The 18516-nt window shown below is 31.9% G+C and overlaps 1 protein-coding gene across 4 annotated transcripts in view; it reads left to right on the top strand.

Annotated features, from left to right (window-relative positions):
* Window positions 1–18516, top strand: part of COL11A1 (collagen type XI alpha 1 chain) — a 218049-nt gene that overhangs the window by 86012 nt on the left and 113521 nt on the right. For all 4 annotated transcript variants that reach the window (XM_025398299.1, XM_025398280.1, XM_025398308.1 and 1 more), the window contains 12 exons: window positions 835–918; window positions 3297–3353; window positions 7284–7337; window positions 9199–9252; window positions 9389–9442; window positions 9607–9660; window positions 10829–10882; window positions 11008–11052; window positions 12254–12307; window positions 12727–12771; window positions 13032–13085; window positions 13543–13587. In XM_025398299.1, coding sequence (XP_025254084.1) covers window positions 835–918; window positions 3297–3353; window positions 7284–7337; window positions 9199–9252; window positions 9389–9442; window positions 9607–9660; window positions 10829–10882; window positions 11008–11052; window positions 12254–12307; window positions 12727–12771; window positions 13032–13085; window positions 13543–13587 — 654 coding nt within the window. The remainder of the gene's footprint in view (window positions 1–834; window positions 919–3296; window positions 3354–7283; window positions 7338–9198; window positions 9253–9388; window positions 9443–9606; window positions 9661–10828; window positions 10883–11007; window positions 11053–12253; window positions 12308–12726; window positions 12772–13031; window positions 13086–13542; window positions 13588–18516) is intronic.

Raw genomic sequence — 18516 nt, 5'->3', positions numbered from 1 at the left:
AAAAGAGTTTTTAATAGTATTTCCAATTGTGGTTTATCCTGAGTCACATTATTAACATGTTTTTATACGTTATTTAACATAGCATTAATATACTATTTACCATCTATTATCTATATAGTCATAAGTAGTATTTATTTGTAGTGTTATTATTCATTGCTCAAAAATTATTTCCTTTACTGTAAGATTCCTTTGTAAAGTTTTTGCTGCCCTGGTATTTTGGGGAAAAAATGTGTATTTTATTTATCAATTTCAATGTCATGAACAAAGTTTCAAGAAATAATTACTTAGAATGAAAAATTGATTTGTACTGCATTTTGAGTTAAAATGGAGCAAATTTTATAGAGGAATATTACAGAAGATCTGTTTTATAACTTAAGTACTTAAGAATAGGTGAACAAAATAAATAAATCACAAGGAAAATTTCCTGTGTATTAATGGATATTCCAAAAATTTTGACAAACAAAATAGAGATTGAGCTGTAACCGTCACTGAACTTGGTATATTTGGAATTTTATACAAATTAATCAATAAAACTTTTTAAGCATTTGTGCTTAAAAAGTCACAATTATTTATTCCAGAGGTATAGAAATTATAGCATTTAAAATTGAAACAGTTTCTAGTTTCTTCTTCTACAACTGGTAACCTGTAGTGTAAAGAACTTCCATAAGAGAGAGTAAAAACAAAACAGACTAGATCTCATGATTCATTATGGAGTTACTTTGTAATTTTGTAAAATCCCACCATTTTAAGTGTTTTTTATCTAATGATCAAAGCACATAATTCAACATGTTTGACAAAGCTGATTTTGAATTTCTTAATGTTATGTCTTCCAAGTTCCGTTATGGTGGTGATGGTTCCAAAGGACCAACCATCTCTGCTCAGGAAGCTCAGGCTCAAGCTATTCTTCAGCAGGCTCGGGTAAGAAAGGATGAACTTGCATTCCCACAAGATGACTGACTCTGTGTCAAGTATATATGTTTGTACATATGGAAGATGCTACCATTATTAATAGAATATTTACTTCTGAATAGTGTATTGAACTTACTTGGAAAACTGCTAAAATTATATTTACTTTTCTAGTAGTAATGTTTATTAATTGAAAATTATAGTTAGGTAGCTGATCCTAATTGGCAATTATATAATTGCCATTATATAATTCTAGCAGTCTTCCACCATAACACACAAGATTTCTAATTTTTTTTTTTTTCCCAAGAGTATTGATATATTTATACCTAGTGCACCTTATCTATCACATCCAGTTTTACTCTGCTAACTCATAAGTCAATGATTGGTTATAATTAAGAGAATAAAATTTGAAACACATTTGTTCTTAATTTTCTGGATTATCTAAGATATCAAGAGTAACACAGAAAATTAAATTTCTCGGAGATCATATATAAGAAAGGAACCTTCACATGTCTTACCAACCCTAATCTTTATAATCTGTAATGTTTTTAAAATTGCAGTTTATGATTTTTTTTAGTTTAAAGCTTCCACTACTTGTAGACTTATAAAATATAGAAGTACATTTTTGGTTTTTAATTAGTTTCATTGAAATTAGAGTATACACAAGAAAGTCAAAAGGATAGACCAGGGAGGAATTGGAATTCGTATAACATTTTTTTATTCATAGTATTGGTTTTCTTTTTCTTTTCTTTTTTTTTTTCTTTTTGAGACAGAGTCTCGCTCTGTTGCCCAGGCTGGAGTGCAGTGGCCGGATATCAGTTCACTGCAAGCTCTGCCTCCCTGATTCACGCCATTCTCCTGCCTTAGCCTCCCGAGTAGCTGGGACTACAGGCGCCCGCCACCTCGCCCGGCCAGTTTTTTGTATTTTTTAGTAGAGATGGGGTTTCACCGTGTTAGCCAGGATGGTCTCGATCTCCTGACCTTGTGATCTGCCCGTCTCGGCCTCCCAAAGTGCTGGGATTACAGGCTTGAGCCACTGCGCCCGGCCAAATAGTATTGGTTTTCTTTTTGAGGAATAAGGAAATAAAGGATTTATGATTGGTATGGATGTGGTTACCTACTTTCTAACCAATATAAATCACTTCTGTGATAAAATTTTTATTCATAATGATGATGAATTTATGCATGTATTAAAATATCTGAGTGAAAATTGTAATTCATCCTCAATATTTGTTTATGTCTTTCCTAAGTCTATTAATCTGAAAATACATCATTATTTGGTTTCATCATGTTTAAAGATAATGAAAAATTAAAATATTTGTTTATTAGATTTTGGCGTAATGCAAATCTAAAATTATTTAATATAATTTACTAAAGATTTCTACAACTTATTTTATAAAATATATTATTTTGAACAATTTTAAGGTGATTATTTGAACTTAAATATTTTATGAGGTTATTGAATTCCTCATTTTATTAGCCCTCTTCACCTACTTGAAAAATAGGTAGCAAGCATTATAATTCAATTTTTCAGATATTTAATCTCAAGGATTAAGAAGTATATTGTCAAAAATCTCATGGTGAGTCAGTAGTGACTTTGGAGATCCTACTGTTTTCATCTCGTGCACTTTTCTAATATGATTTTGCATTTATTTCTGTTGTGGTATTATTTTTGATATCTTTGTGATAAATCTAAGTGTTCATCTCTTCAGCTCTCTAATATTCAAAAGTAGCACACAATACTAATTTAACATCTATCAAATTTTTATCTTTTGTACTGTATGTGTTCCAACTTTTTAAGTATGCTAATTTCACATTTCTAATATTCAGTGTAGCAATAGTGCATGTAATCAGTTTATTATGCCTATGATTATACAAAATAAAACACTCTTCTATAGCATTATATTTGAGATTTGTTAAAAGGCACATATTATCATAACACTTCCTGACCAGTTTTGTTTGATGGTGTCTGGCTTTAGTTATCATAATTTTTCCTAAATTATTGCTAAAATAATTTTATCTAAAGTCTCTCAAATTGTGCCTACACATTTAAGAGAAAAAGGCTATGCATTATTCTTGAGTAAATTCAGAATAGTAAATTATCAGATACTAGTTGTTCTAAAATCTAGTTTAACTTTTATTTTTGATTAAATCATAGCAATATATGTTACAAGATTTTATATGTTAAAAAGTTTTCAAAATGTCTGATATTTACCTCTTTTGTCATTCTAGAAATTTGCAGTTCTTCAGTAACCCGACACTTTCTAGCATGTAGCTATTAAATCTGTGTTGATCACGTGTTACTTAAGGGTAGCTTGTGCATATTCATATTGTACTTTAATTTGCTCTTCAGGAGAATATTACTGAATTTGACATATTTTGTTTTTTAGATTGCTCTGAGAGGCCCACCTGGCCCAATGGGTCTAACTGGAAGACCAGGTCCTGTGGTAGGTTACCCCAACAAAGATAATATATGTTAAAATGTTCAAATTAGCAGTTCCCTGTGCAACTTCTTCCAGGGATTGTGCATATCTCTGGTTGGTGACAATAGTGTATGTTTTCATGCTTGCTGTTGTTTCCATTAAAATAAAAATCCTTCTCAATTCAGTTTTCAGTACATTTTGATCAAAAGGTCTCAGTAAAACAATTTAAATTGAATAAATAAAATAAAAATGTAATTGAGTCATATCCAACTATTAATTTCTTAAACTATAAGTATCATTCATTTGCCTAACATTCAGTTTCCAAAATGATGTTTTACATTAAATCCTTGAGACTTAATTTTATATTAAACAAAATGTTTGTTAAAAAAGAAAAATATATTTGAGGCCAGGGAAAATTATGACAATATCTTCGGACAAGCAAGATACTTTTTTAAACTGCAGGTTGTCTCAGTATTCCACAAGATGCTTCAGACATTAGAGAGAGTATTTTCTGTTGTAGAAACTCTTGGAAATAACAAAGTATTATTTTTTTCTTACTAGCATGATAGCAAGCTAAGATATTTCAAATATTTTTGTCTAAAAAATCTTCAAAGACACTAGAATGTACTAATGTTAAGTGGTGTAGCAGTTCACAGGATTCAAACCAGGATTCTCATTAATTTTAGAATAGATGGATACATAATTTATATTTTAAATATTTGCTTTTTAGTATAATTTTTTTCTACTGTGCTTTCATATGCTCTCACAGACTTTCAAAATATTTTATGAAAGTAAATCTTTTTACAGAATGTATTATTCTGAAAGTTAAAATCTGTATTGTACATACTAGACACAGCAAAACTATTGTATTCAAATTTAAATCAAGTGCTTAGTCTTCTAATTATTTAATCTGTTTTACTGGTTATATTAGGGTGATAGTTTTTCTTCATGTATTTTATTCAAGATTTTATTGTGTAGATTTCCTTATATTTATATTTACCATAATTTAGTCAAAATTTTACATTTATTTTGCAGGAATATACAGTCAATCATATAAGCTCAGGTGGAACATATATTCTGATGATATGTTTCATAGAATTTAAATTATATAATTTAACACATTATTAAATATTTATCATGTATTTTATCATACTTTGCCTTTCCAAAATACAGTAATATGGCAAATTCTATATCACTTAACAAATGAAATAGAGTTAATTTTTAATTATTTGTTAATGACTCAAATTTACGTAACAGGAAAGTAAGTAGTATGTTAGTGTATTATAAAATTTGGGGTCAGAAGAATTAACCTAGGTATTTTATTAAAAATAAAAATTTCTGAGACTCTGAACTTGAGACTCTAATGTTGTAGATTCAGAATTAGAACCGGCACTGTAATTTTAATACGTGCACCAGATTGATTCCTATGGGCAAACATGTTTGAGAAACAGTGCCATATATGATTTAATTTACAAATATCAGGCCGGGCACGGTGGCTCGCGCCTGTAATCCCAGCACTTTGGGAGGCCAAGGCGGGCGGATCACCTGAGGTTGGGAGTTCGCTACCAGCCTGACCAACATGGTGAAACCCCGTCTCTACTAAAAGTAGAAAATTAGCCGGGTGTGGTGGTGCATGCCTGTAATCCCAGCTACTCGGGAGGCTGAGGCAGGAGAATCGCTTGAACCCAGGATGTGGAGGTTGCTGTGAGCTGAGATCATGTCACTGCACTCCAATCTTGGCGACAGAGCTAGACTCCATCTCAAAAAAAAAAACCAAATATCAGTCCTAGGATATCTAAAATTCTATTATCCAAAGAAATTTCATTACTTACCTTGAAAAACACAAGGAAATGGATCCATAGAGGCTAACGGCAGCAATGAGCAGAAATAAGGGAGGCACATTAGCGGTTCTTGTTTTCATTAAACAACCATTAAGGGCCAGCCTATTTTCCATAGCCTGTTGGCAAAGAGAAAATATTGACAACCATATACACATTCTCAATGTCATAGCCCAAATTGATTAATTTTATCTACTTATCTCTTTGGTATGAAAGTTTCAGCTTCCTTAATTATTGAAGGTAGGTATTGAGAGAAAAAAAATCGTATCGTTTCTTTTTACCATTTACTCTATTATACTTTGTTTCAAAACATACAAATTTGATGTTTGCATCAAAATGTTAAATTGTTAGTCTTCCAAATATCTTTTAACTCTATAGTCTAAAAAAGTATTCACTAGATTAAGATTTAGAAAAGAAAGTTCTACATCAATATTTTGACATTTGCGCATTTTTCCTATGAAAAATTATTTTAACCACTTGTTTACATCCAGTTGCCTTTATAGACAAATGGAGGACTGTATCATAAAACATGCAGGAAGTATAGAAAAAATTTTTCTCTATTATTTTATTGTCAATGACTGTGTGACATTTTTTAGAATAAATGTTGGAGCAAAATAATTATAATCTGTTGAGTAGGTAGTGCTTATATAGAGAGAATGTAAAACAGTCAATTAATTAAAAATAGTCTGTTCTATAATTGCATTCAATTCAGTGATTAATAATCTGACTTAATGTGGAACCCCAGTTTTTCTCTTGCAGAAGTTTGTTTGCAATAATTCTTTATTAGAAGCTTGAAAGTCATTATTCTTTTAATTTTAAAGATTAGAAAATTCATGTTACTTGACTTTTTGTATTTCGTAGACATCATGTTAATACTTCTTTTACTTTGGAGTCACCAGGAGGCTATAGATTGCTGACATGTTCAGATTTAGCATAATTTTAATCTTTGTCATACTTTATACAATGTGGTATTTAATGGAATGTGTATGGATTTAAATAAATTAGAATCTTTTAGAACACACAGTGTTTCAACATGAAGTGACTATAATCACCATGTTTATTTTTAATGTTCTGAAGTTTTTTGGGGATACGTGTTGCCTAGTGTTTAATTTTAAAACTCACAACTTGTTTATAAAGCAATTTTATGGTTTGTTTATTTTATTTTATGTGCCAGGTTGTTGTTGCACCTTTTTATTTTTTATTTATTTTTATTTATTTATTTTGAGATGGAGTTTCACTCTTGTCACCCAGGCTGGGATGCAGTGGTGTGATCTTGGCTCTTTGCAAGCTCTGCCTCCCCGTTTCAAGCGATTCTGCCTCAGCCTCCTGAGTAGCTGGGATTACGGGCGCCTGACACCATGTCCACCTAAATTTTGTATTTTTAGTAAAGACAGTTTCGCTATGTTGGCCAGGCTGGTCTCGACCTCCTGACATCAGGTGATTCACCTGCCTTGGCCTCCCAAAGTTCTGGGATTACAGGCTTGAGCCACCATGTCTGGTCACCTTAATTATGTAAATGCATTTAAGATATATTTGTTATACAGACTTATTCTCATTGGAAAAAACATACCAACCTGGGAAAAATGTGTTAACACTATTTCAGGGCAATTATAATAGTATGAATAACACCAGGTTCTTGCCATTTTATTATTATACAATTCAGAGTCTAAAAAATATCTGAATATAAAAGCAGTAACATTTTGTCAATGTTAATCCTTATAGTATAAATGGATTAAATGTATATCTGATTTGGTAATAATGGGTTACTCTACTACTACATCACAGAGTAGTGATAAATAATGTTTTGTGTATCATCCTATGAGTTCTTATAGTGCACACACAAAAGACAATTTCAATGTGATTTCATGACTTTAGCTTCTGTGCAGTGGTACATAAAATATAGACCTTTATTGCTCACAAATTGGAATGTAATCAATATATTGAGAAGAGATATACTTCAGTGCAAGTGCTGGAGAATTTTACTGTGTTAATAAGATAATGCTAATATGATTAAATATATTTTGAATAATGTTTAAGTATTTCAGGTGCAATTGGCAGGATAAAAGTAGTTATGAAATTACTAAATTAAGTGAAATATCTTCACTTTTTTCTATAGGGGGGGCCTGGTTCAGCTGGGGCCAAAGGTGAGAGTGGCGATCCAGGTCCTCAGGTAAGAAATCAAAATTTGTCTTTTTATTCTTGACTGGCTTCTTTGATACAGCATAATTCCTTTGAGAATGCATCAATAGTTCATTCTTTTTTGTTGATGTTGTTCCTGAGTAGTATTCTATTAAGGCATGAGAGTTTATTTTGAAATTAAAAAAATCAGAGAAAACTGATTACGATATTTGGGTGATTCAAGATATAGTAGCCTTCTTTTTTATGTTTGGTTAACTTTGCCATTGAAAGGATGGAAAATGCTTAACTGCGAATCGTGTAAAAACACTGATATTAGACTACATGAAAATGTAGGGGGTTTATTCTTTCCCAATGTTTGTGAACTTTTTGCTCAACATTTTCTTTTTATAAAATAGATGAATCTGAAAACATACTGCAGTAATTGTTTAGGATTTTAGTTTTCCTTGACTCCTTTAATCCAAAAAGAGAAATGTATTATCAAAGGAAGGATTATTTACACTAAAAACTAAAAAGTATTTGTACTGTTATTCTTGGCCCATGCCTTGGGACTGGAGTTCAGACTACAGTGTTCTCATTACAAAGCTACATACTCTTCAACCTGTAGACCATCTTTTTTTTTTTTTTTTTTTTTTTTTCAAGACAGAGTCTTGCTCTGCTCTGTTACCCAGGCTGCAGTGTGCAGTGGCATGATCTTGGCTCACTGCAACCTTTGCCTCCTGGGTTCAAAGGATCCTCCTACTTTAGCCTCCCAAGTAGCTGGGACTACAGTCATATGCCACCATGCCGGGCAAATTTTTTATATTTTTTCTAGAGTTAGAGTTTCAGCATGTTGCCCAGTCTGGTCTCAAACTCCTGAGCTCAAGCAATCTGACCTCCTGGGCCTCCCAGAGTGCTCGTATTATAGGAATGATTCACCATGCAGGGCCTTTAGACAGTCTTGATTTTTTATTTCTAGAATGAACATTTCACAGTGATTATAAAAATTATTTAAATTTTCAAATGTGGGTTTCATTATTTTCTGCTATGTTTATTATGTGCATATTGTTTTAATTAACTTTAAATAGCATATATAGTTAGTTAAATATGAAGGCCTATGTAATATTTATAGTGGAACTACATTTGACCTATTATTAGCTGTATAATTTCACTTTAAAACATATATATCGATCCCCATGAAAAGTATATATTGACCCATTATGGTATACTGCTACTGAAGAAAAAGATAATGAGAATTTTAAACCTTTAATCTGACATAGTATAGTGCCAGTCAATAATTTGCTTCAGGGATTGCCAAATTGTCCTCCAAATTTTTGTAGCTGATTGAAAGAGAGGTGTACCAGGGACCGTGCTGAATTCTAGGAGTATAGTGGGGAAAATTGATTAAAGACTTTAGCTGTTCACAATCTAAATGGGAGATTCAAACATGAGAAAAGACCATTATAATCCAACATTATAAGTGCAATAAAAGGAGAAATATCTAGTAAAGAACATACAACAAATGAGAGAAAGATGAAAGAAAGGGGATTGGTAAGAGAAGAGAAATGGAATGGGTAGTTAAGAGTGTGTTCCATCAAGGGAAATATAAAACCCCAAGGTTTTGAGAATAAAATGTGTAATTATTTCTTTTATTTAAATGTAACCTCACGTCTACATATTAGTTAATAAGTGGTATTTTTTTGTACGAAGCCATTTAGAAAAAATAGGTATTTATTTGATAGAAACCTTTTGTCTTCTGCTTTATTTGAACTTTTACGTGGAAATAATTTTCTTGTGTTTGAATGATTAAGTTAAAGCTAAGAGGATACTAGTTTCTGACACCATCTCTCTTGATGCTATTGAGTTTGTTGATCAAGAATTCTATAATATGGTTTAATTATGATGTTTTGATATAGGGCCCTCGAGGCGTCCAGGGTCCCCCTGGTCCAACGGGAAAACCTGGAAAAAGGGTATGGCTTATTTTCGTTGTGCATTTTGAAGACATCTGCCATGATCATTAGTTTTATTTATTTGTTTATTTATTTATTTTCTTTACCTACTAGTAATCAGAGTCACTTTGCTTAATCATGCTGTTGGCATTATCAGGGTCGTCCAGGTGCAGATGGAGGAAGAGGAATGCCAGGAGAACCTGGGTCAAAGGTCAGGAGCTCACATATTTTTATATTCACATCCTGTGTGTCAGTTCACCACGTAAAATTTTATATTTAAAAATCTATTTTCTGAATCTGAGAGAATATTTCACATTTAATGGAAAGACTGGAATTGTGATGATGATGATGATGATGATGATGATGGTTTTACAGGGAGATCGAGGGTTTGATGGACTTCCAGGTCTGCCAGGTGACAAAGGTCACAGGGTAAGATACATCTATTCCTTTTTTTCCAGGGAATGTTACGAAATATTTTAGAATTGATAACAATTTGGGAAACCAGAAAAAGAAGAACAATTAATTTTAACATTTGTGAATCGACTTAATGTAATAGGTACTAGGAGGAAAATAGGTAAAATTACACATGTGGTATCAGTGTAAGTTCTTTGAATATTTTTAGACATTATAATATTTCTTTTTTGCAAGCATAAATTGAATCAGAATGTTTATATACAGGTACCTGGAAAATATAAACAGAAGAGCAATGTGGATATTTAATTTTACCTCTAATTTTTAAATAATTTTCTCAACTTTTTCATTACTTTTTGTCTGTGGAGATATACTCAGAAGAAGACATCTGTAGGTAGTTTGTCATTAACACAGTAATATACTAGGCACTATATTATTTTTTGGTCATGATAAAAGCTTTCAGTACAAGTCAAGAACTTGTAATTTGTGAAGGCTAAATAAACCATGATCCTGAACAGTATTCCAGCAGATAATTTTAGTAGGAAATTATGAAGACTGTCTCTCAAAAATAGATCAGCTTTAGATCCTCATATCTTTCTTTACCAACATTAATAATGAGGCTAAGATAAGTTTTAAGAAAATTGGAGAAGAAAAAAATAGTGAAAGAAAAGAAAACCCTGTGAATGTCTGACAGAACATATAGTGTGTGTCTAACATCTTAAGATCAAGATCTACTTTTATCCATTTTAAAAAAGACCAAATTTCTTTCGTCACCTGAGTTATGCTGATTTAATATGAATTATTTAGAAGTAGAAAATATTTAACTCAAAGTCACCAAAGTATATCCATATTTAGTACAATCATCAGCAAAATAAGTTTCTAAATAATTTATCTCAAAATAATTAAATGTCTGAAAACTAAGATACTTATTTTTACATAAAACTTTTGTATTGAAAATTAACAGAACAATATTATAATTATAAAATATTATTAGCATACTAAACATGTAAAGCCAGTTAAAGTTGTTAAATTATAATTTATCTGCAAAATGTTTTGAGGACAGTAAATAAAGCATATGTTTTCCCTGTCAAATGTCCTGTTTTATTTGGTTTAGATAGCTACCTGATAGACTGGTAAACATTCTACTTATTTCCATATGTTAATCATATTTGTATTGATTTAACAGGGTGAACGAGGTCCACAAGGTCCTCCAGGTCCTCCTGGTGATGATGGAATGAGGGTATATTAATACTTCTTTTCATTTCTTTAAGAAATATTTAAAATTAAAATATACTATAACAAAATCATGTTGAAATGATACATTGTCTAAATGTTCTATATTCTCATTAATTTCGTCAATGACAGGGAGAAGATGGAGAAATTGGACCAAGAGGTCTTCCAGGTGAAGCTGTAAGCAACTTACTTTTTATTTTTAGTAATATCACTATTTTTTAGGACTAGTGACTGGTGTTACACATATAAAAACAATGATAAACTCAGAAAAATATTGCAGTCTTAGCTAAGCTAACCAGATAATTGCCATGTGAAAAAAATGAAAAAGGATATATAGAGGTCTTCTTTTGTTACAGAGAAAATCTTAGACAATTGAGGGAAAAATCTCTGGAATGTAACATATTTCCAACCAAAAATGTTACCTTACCTAGTTTTCGTTGCTGTTTCTTTGTTTTGTTTTTTGTCCTGTCATCAGTAGCTCCAAAATTTATGTACTGAGAAGAAATGAATCCTATTACCAGAAAAAAAATAATAATAATATGTCACTTGGAATATACCAGACATATGGATTATATCACTTTTCTCCATGAAATATTACAAATGAGAAAACTGATCTGGGAATGTTTACTTGAAGTTAGCTAACAAAATAACTAAACTAGAAATAGGCCTCCTAATTTTGGTTTTAAATTCCTACATTCTACCTTGTACCACATTTTAGATCCTTGACAAGTAAATTCAAGCAAATGGGGGAGAAATTAGATTATTTTATTGACTTTTCTAAAGAAGGAAAAAAAGGTGAGCAGGTGCAGGAGGGGAGAAAAGAAGAGAAGGAGAAATCAAGTGTAAATAAAAATAATTTAAGGAACCTCTCAAAAATGGTTTCTGTAATCTGCATATATAGCTACACAGCTGGTCGTTTTCTTTTCTCAGTGAATGCTATCTTAAGATGAAATTTACCTAAATGTACAATAAATGAGAATCAGGACTCTTCTATTTGTATAGTATATCTGATTGAATAATAATGTTGAATGCTGTCATTGAAATCAAAAAATGACACAAAAGTGTCATATTGAAAATACTAAACTATTTCATATTTTAAAAATTCCCCAAGTGGTTCCTATGTACATTTATAGAATCAAAGAAACACAATTTCTGTACTAAAAACTGTTATTTATTCTGGCTTTTGGATCAGTATAAACACTAGATATTTATGTTATGGACATCACTTTCAGTGTGTTAATAAAAGATGTCCAGATATTTTTACTCTAAAAATAATCTTAGGATTTCTTCATTGGAAGAGGCATGTTTTTAGGGCATTTCATTTTTTTTTTTTTTTTTTTTTTTTTTTTAAAGGCGTGCTTTTTTCTTTTTCTCCTAGGGCCCACGAGGTTTGCTGGGTCCAAGGGGAACTCCAGGAGCTCCAGGGCAGCCTGTATGTACTGCTGGAAACATTGAAGATTTTCTAGGGAAAGCTTGTTATCAACCGTTGAGAGGCCATAGAAGCCCTCAGTAAAGAGCCAAGAGTTTATTGCCTTGTTATATTTGAAGATCTACAGATGCTGCCTTTCACTTTAACTCATCATTTCCTCCTTTCCTTCCATCTTCCTTTTGATTATCTATCTTACTCTTTTCATGATACATCCCCAGCATGCAGAGGAAAATGTTGGTAGATTGTCTCCAATGTGGACATGGAAAAGAAAGTATAGGTCTTTTCTCTTCTTCATTTACATTAAATCCTAGAATGATTTTTTAGTCGATAGAGTAGTATCGTGCTATTAGATTAGTCTTTTTGATTTTCTATTTTAGCATCAAAACATATAAGCAACCATACACCCTTTTTCTTCATTGCAGGGTATGGCAGGTGTAGATGGCCCCCCAGGACCAAAAGGGAACATGGTATGTATGTAGCAAATAGTGATAAAATAACTCATCTTTGAATATAACCACTAAGAAGCCATTTTTGTTGCTAAATCTAAAATATGAAGATTTCTTACATTTTGCTAAGTATATTAGATACATTAATATTTTACAGTATTTTCCAGAATCTCTTGAGGGCAAACTGTTTAGGGATGGGTGGAGATATTTTCCAATTGAGAAGAAAAAAATCTATTGTGTAAAATAGCCCATTAAAGACTTTTTATATTTTCCTCTGGCAGGGTCCCCAAGGGGAGCCTGGGCCTCCAGGTCAACAAGGGAATCCAGGACCTCAGGTAAGTCTAAGCCATTGCAGCTCCTTTGAAATAATGGGGGGAAGATGCTATCTTTGCATAAGAAAATTGACAGCCTCACAATTTTCTGTGTAGGCCTAGCAATATTTAAAATGTGAATGTAGAAAAATACATCCTTTTCTTTTTTAAAAAAGTTGAGCAAACTTGCAGAAGCCCCTCTCTTCCCAAGGAAAAATGAGTCATTCAATGTTTAGGAAATGCCAGGACTGATAGCCACCTGCAGGAGAGTTTTGAATAGGATCACATTATAGTCCCTTTGCAAAAAGAGTAGCTTGTGTAAAACTCCTCATCATGTTCTAAAATTATTTGGGGTGTATGGGAATATATACAGATTCTTATAACTCACTCTATGTACTATAGTGAGTTAATAATTTAGTGTTTTAAAAGTGTGTTACTGTGATTTGATTTCTGATATATGATATACATTCTTTTAAATTAGGGTCTTCCTGGTCCACAAGGTCCAATTGGTCCTCCTGGTGAAAAAGTAAGTTAATCTGTTGTTCTAGTAAGGCCTAGTGAACATGTTTGCTTTAGCAATCTTAGGCAGGTGTAAGGTCTGCCTCTGTTTTTGTTAAGATATCTAGATTGCTCAGCACATAAGGAATTAATCTAGAGTTGACATGGAAATACAGTGTGGGGAGAATTCATTCATATGTTCTTAAACCGTGAATGATAAAACTTCAGTTACCATTTAAACAGCTTCTAAATGTGACGTTCTCAGCTATATTAATTTCAGGAACATACGGGTACGAGTGAATATTTTCTCTTTATTTTAGGTCTCCTTTTCTTTCTCATTATTTTCCAGAAAAGTAACTAAGTTTGCTTGTGACAAAACATTTGTAGGAAGATATAATGAAGGGAAAATTGTGAAGTTGTCATTGCCATCATCTCTCATATATGAATGACAAATGATGGTCTTGTTAATAACTCAATGTCTGGATCAAAACAAGAATAAGTCTTTAATTAAACACATGTCTTTTTCCCTGATCTCCACTGTGAGAGTTCTTGAGTAATATTTTGTTTCCTGTAGTCATAGCACATTGCTAGCTGGCTCTTTCCAACACCGTTTTTCTTTCGTTATTTTTGTTGATTTCTACAAACATAACAATATTTTTTTAAAAAACTAACAGCTTTATTGAGGTGTAATTTGCATACTATAAATATTCACTTGTTTTAAGTGCACAAGTGAATGATTTTTACTAAATTTACAGTTGTGCTGCAATCTAACTTTCAGAATACTTACATCATTCCAGAAATAATCCTTGTGTTAATTTGCAGTCCATGTTTCCACCCCCTCAAACCTAGCCAACAATTAATTTGCTTTCTGTCTCTATAGATTTGAGTTTTCTGAATATTTCATATGAATGAAACTTATGAATAAATTTAATATATGATTTAATCATATGAATGCATATGTGACCTTTATGTCTGACTTCTTTCATTTTATGTTCATCCATGCCATAGTACGTTTAGTAGTACTTTACTCCTTATTATTTATTAGTACTTTGCTCCTTATTTTGTTCTCATAGTATTCCATTGATTGGCTATACCAGGTTCTGTTTACTTTTATTTGGCAGTTGATAGAATATGTGTAGTTTATACTTTTTGGCTATTATCCGTACCACTGCTGTAGTGAATAATTGCATACAAGTCTTTGTATCGATGTGTTTTCATTCCTTTTTGGTATATACTTAGAAGTAGAATTCCTCGGTTATGATAAACTTATGTTTAATGTTTTGAGAATTCCACTCTTTACCATATTAATTGTACCATTTTTCCTTCCAAGCAAAGATGTATGAGGATAATAATTTCTCCACATTCTCACTCGTGCTTGTTATTGTCTGTCTTCTTGATTACGATCATTCTTGTTGGTGTGAAATGGTATCTCATTGTGATTGTAATTTGCATTTCCCTGATCACTACTTTTGTTGAACATCTTTTCCTATTCTTAGCAGCCATTTCTATCAGGTCTTTGATAAAATATCTATTAAACTCTTTTGGTTAATATTCTCATTGGATTATTTATCTTAATATTGAGTTGTGAGAGCAAACATCAGATTTAAGTAGTTTTGAAAGTACTTTTTTCTGTGGATGCTTTAGACATAGATGCAGAGCACTATTGGAAAATGTCCTATGAGTTATGTTAGGTTCTAAAGGTTATTTTTAATATTTAGATCAGGGATTTTAATCTGGGTCACTCATATTTTAGATTAGCACATTAGAAATATATTTATTTTACATCGCACTTGACACGTGCACCTATTAAATTTCTACCATGATTTTATTATGTATTTACTAGATTGTTAAGAGAAATTTGCTCTTAGGAAAAGTTGTTATATCTGAATTCCCTGTGCCAAGCCGGATAAAATATAGAATCTGGTTTACTGCATTTCTGGTGGTAAGAAGAGAGCTGTCTTATGTGCATACTGCTTCTGCCTCTGATCTGAACATATCCAGCCAGGAGATTGAAAACCAATCTCTTACCATCAAAAGGAGAAAGGTGCTCAAGAATATGAGGAAAACACTTTTTAATGATAATACATCTATAATGTAAATTTTATATTACATCTATATTAAAAAGTAGAAACTATTATTTTTATTTTTTTATTATTTATTTTATTTATTTATTTTTTTGAGACGGAGTCTCGCTCTGTCACCCAGGCTGGAGTGCAGTGGCCAGATCTCAGCTCACTGCAAGCTCCACCTCCCAGGTTCACGCCATTCTCCTGCCTCAGCCTCCCGAGTAGCTGGGACTATAGGCGCCCGCCACTTCGCTCGACTAGTTTTTTGTATTTTTTAGTAGAGACGGGGTTTCACAGTGTTAACCAGGATGGTCTCGATCTCCTGACCTCGTGATCCGCCTGTCTCGGCCTCCCAAAGTGCTGGGATTACAGGCTTGAGCCACCGCGCCTGGCCTACTTTTATTTTTAATGATAGCTATGATTTATTTATTCTGGCCGAGGAGTCTTCTCTCTGAAAATTTGGTAAATAGTAATGTTTTAATTGTATCATGGTATAATTTAGCATTTTAATATAATTTAGCTAATGTCATTTATTTTTACTATCCAAGAACAATGTTTTTTGCTAACTTATTATAGCCTGTGCTTTTATTTTCGGTAAAAATATTTCATAAAATTTATGTTAATTAACTAAAATAGGTAAGATATTATATTGGTTTTTTCTAATATTTTTGATAAATAAACCAAGTACATCCTGTGATACATTGTGATTTCTCCTAAATATTTCCTGTGATTTAATTTCTGAGTTTACTCATATATTAATTGCTCGGTAGCAATTGATGTTACATAACTGTCTTGAGTCCTGTATAAAATAACAAGACACAAAATAAATATTAAAGGGAGGAATTTTGAAGACATAGATAGGGACCTAAGTTCATCCAGACTGCAACGCTGCCACGTATTAGCATCGGCTAATTTACCTAAACTCTTAATCGATACTATTTCTCGCAATTCTTTGAGAATGTGGATAACGAACATAAATTGCCTAACATAGTACATAGAAACATTCAATATACTTTAACTACTTTATTAAAATCTAAATATACATTCTTTTAACTTTTTTTTCCCTACCCCTCCAGGGAAATAGCAAACAGTTAACAAAGCAGACAAGATATTCTGCTATCATGGAACTTCCATTCTGAAAGAGATCTCTTCATTTTAGTTTGTTTAAATAACAATCTTGTAGTGCAAGAGTTTTAATATATCTTGCCTATTATTTATTTATTTTATTATTATTATCATTATTTTTTGAGACAGAGTCTTGCTTTGCCACCCAGGCTGGAGTGCAGTGGAGCCATCTCCACTCACTGCAACCTCTGTCTCCCAGATTCAAGCAATCCTCCTGCCTCAGCCTCCCTAGTAGCTGGGATTACAGGCATGTGCCACCAGGCCCTGCTAATTATTGTATTTTTAGTAGAGATGGAGTTTCACCATGTTGCTTAGACTGATCTCAAATTCCTGGCCTTAAGTGATCAGCCCACCTAGGCCTCCCAAAGTGCTGGGATTACAGGCGTGAGCCGCCACCGCACCCGACCTCTTGTCTATTCTCAAATATATAGCAACATAAAAATTCCATGCAATATGTATTACCCAAAAGGTTATTGTCATAAAAATATCACATTCGCTGATAATAATAATTAATGAAATAATTGTTTATATACTACATTTCACTTTGAAGAAATAAAACCACTACCTTGAGAGTGAAAGGTAATTTAAATGACAGGCAAAATGAGAGTAAAAATTTTGTGTTTTATGATACTTATTACATGGTGTTAAATTACTTGATTGAATATGACTTTTGCAGACTGGTGAAGAGGGCTGAAACATTCAAGTCCTTTAAATGAGGTGTAATTACATTTGGTTAAAAAATCTTAATTTTTCAATTTAAAGATTACTTTTAATTCATTTTTTGTTCTATGCTGATTTGGTTGAAACTTTCTTGTAAAACTGCAATGTCAGGCAATATGAATGCAATGATTATACATTACTCCATAAGAATGGAAAAAGCCCAAAAATATGTCCAGCATTTAGGCTTGCTGATATGTCCTTGACCTTCCCATTGATTCTGAATCCTGGACAATAACTTGATGTGTCAATAATAATGACCTGGGCTGTGGGAGCTTGATAAATTTAATATTCTTAGAAGAATGTCTACTTTTCTCCCAAGAAAAGGTCTGATTCCCAAGAAAAGATACTGTCACTACCAAGAAAATGTAGTGATTCTTATCATGTTCCAAACTTAGAAATGGTCATGTTCAATGTGATTTGGAACTGTGTGGTTAAACAGGGATTAATCTGTTGAATCGTTACTTTATTATAATCTTGTTGGTTACCTATTAGGATATGTTATTTTTACATTAAAATAGATTTACTTTCCTTCATTTCCTGTGAATAACTATCACACCATAACATTGCACAAAATATTATTTAATTTTTAAAAATAAAAATGGTGTTTCATCAATGTTACTATGTAATGGTGTTTCATCAATGTTACTGTGTAATTTTTTGAATTAGTACTTATTAATATTATTGAGGGAAATAATACAATCTTTACCTCTTTAATGATATAAATCAATATATTTCTGACCTATAATGCTTTCCTTTTTGTTCTCTAAGCTTCAGTTTATTGTGGTATTGAAAAACTAATCTGCTAATTTTAAAAAAGACACATCTAAGATTATAAGCAGACTAAAACCTAGCATACCTGTGACATGTTAAATTTAGTTTTAATTCATCTTTACGTGGCATTTCCTCCAAATAATATATTCAAAAGTTATTTAAATGTTTATTACTTATGGATTGAAGCCAGTGACTCAGGATAAGAATTTCATTAGTAGTATATGTATAAGTTAAAGCTTTTTAAAATTATTTTTATTTTTTTAATAATTTTTTTT

The sequence above is a fragment of the Theropithecus gelada genome, chromosome 1, assembly GCF_003255815.1.
Source record: "Theropithecus gelada isolate Dixy chromosome 1, Tgel_1.0, whole genome shotgun sequence".
In the NCBI taxonomy this organism is placed as follows: domain Eukaryota; kingdom Metazoa; phylum Chordata; class Mammalia; order Primates; family Cercopithecidae; genus Theropithecus; species Theropithecus gelada.
This window is presented reverse-complemented; position numbering and strand designations above follow the sequence as displayed.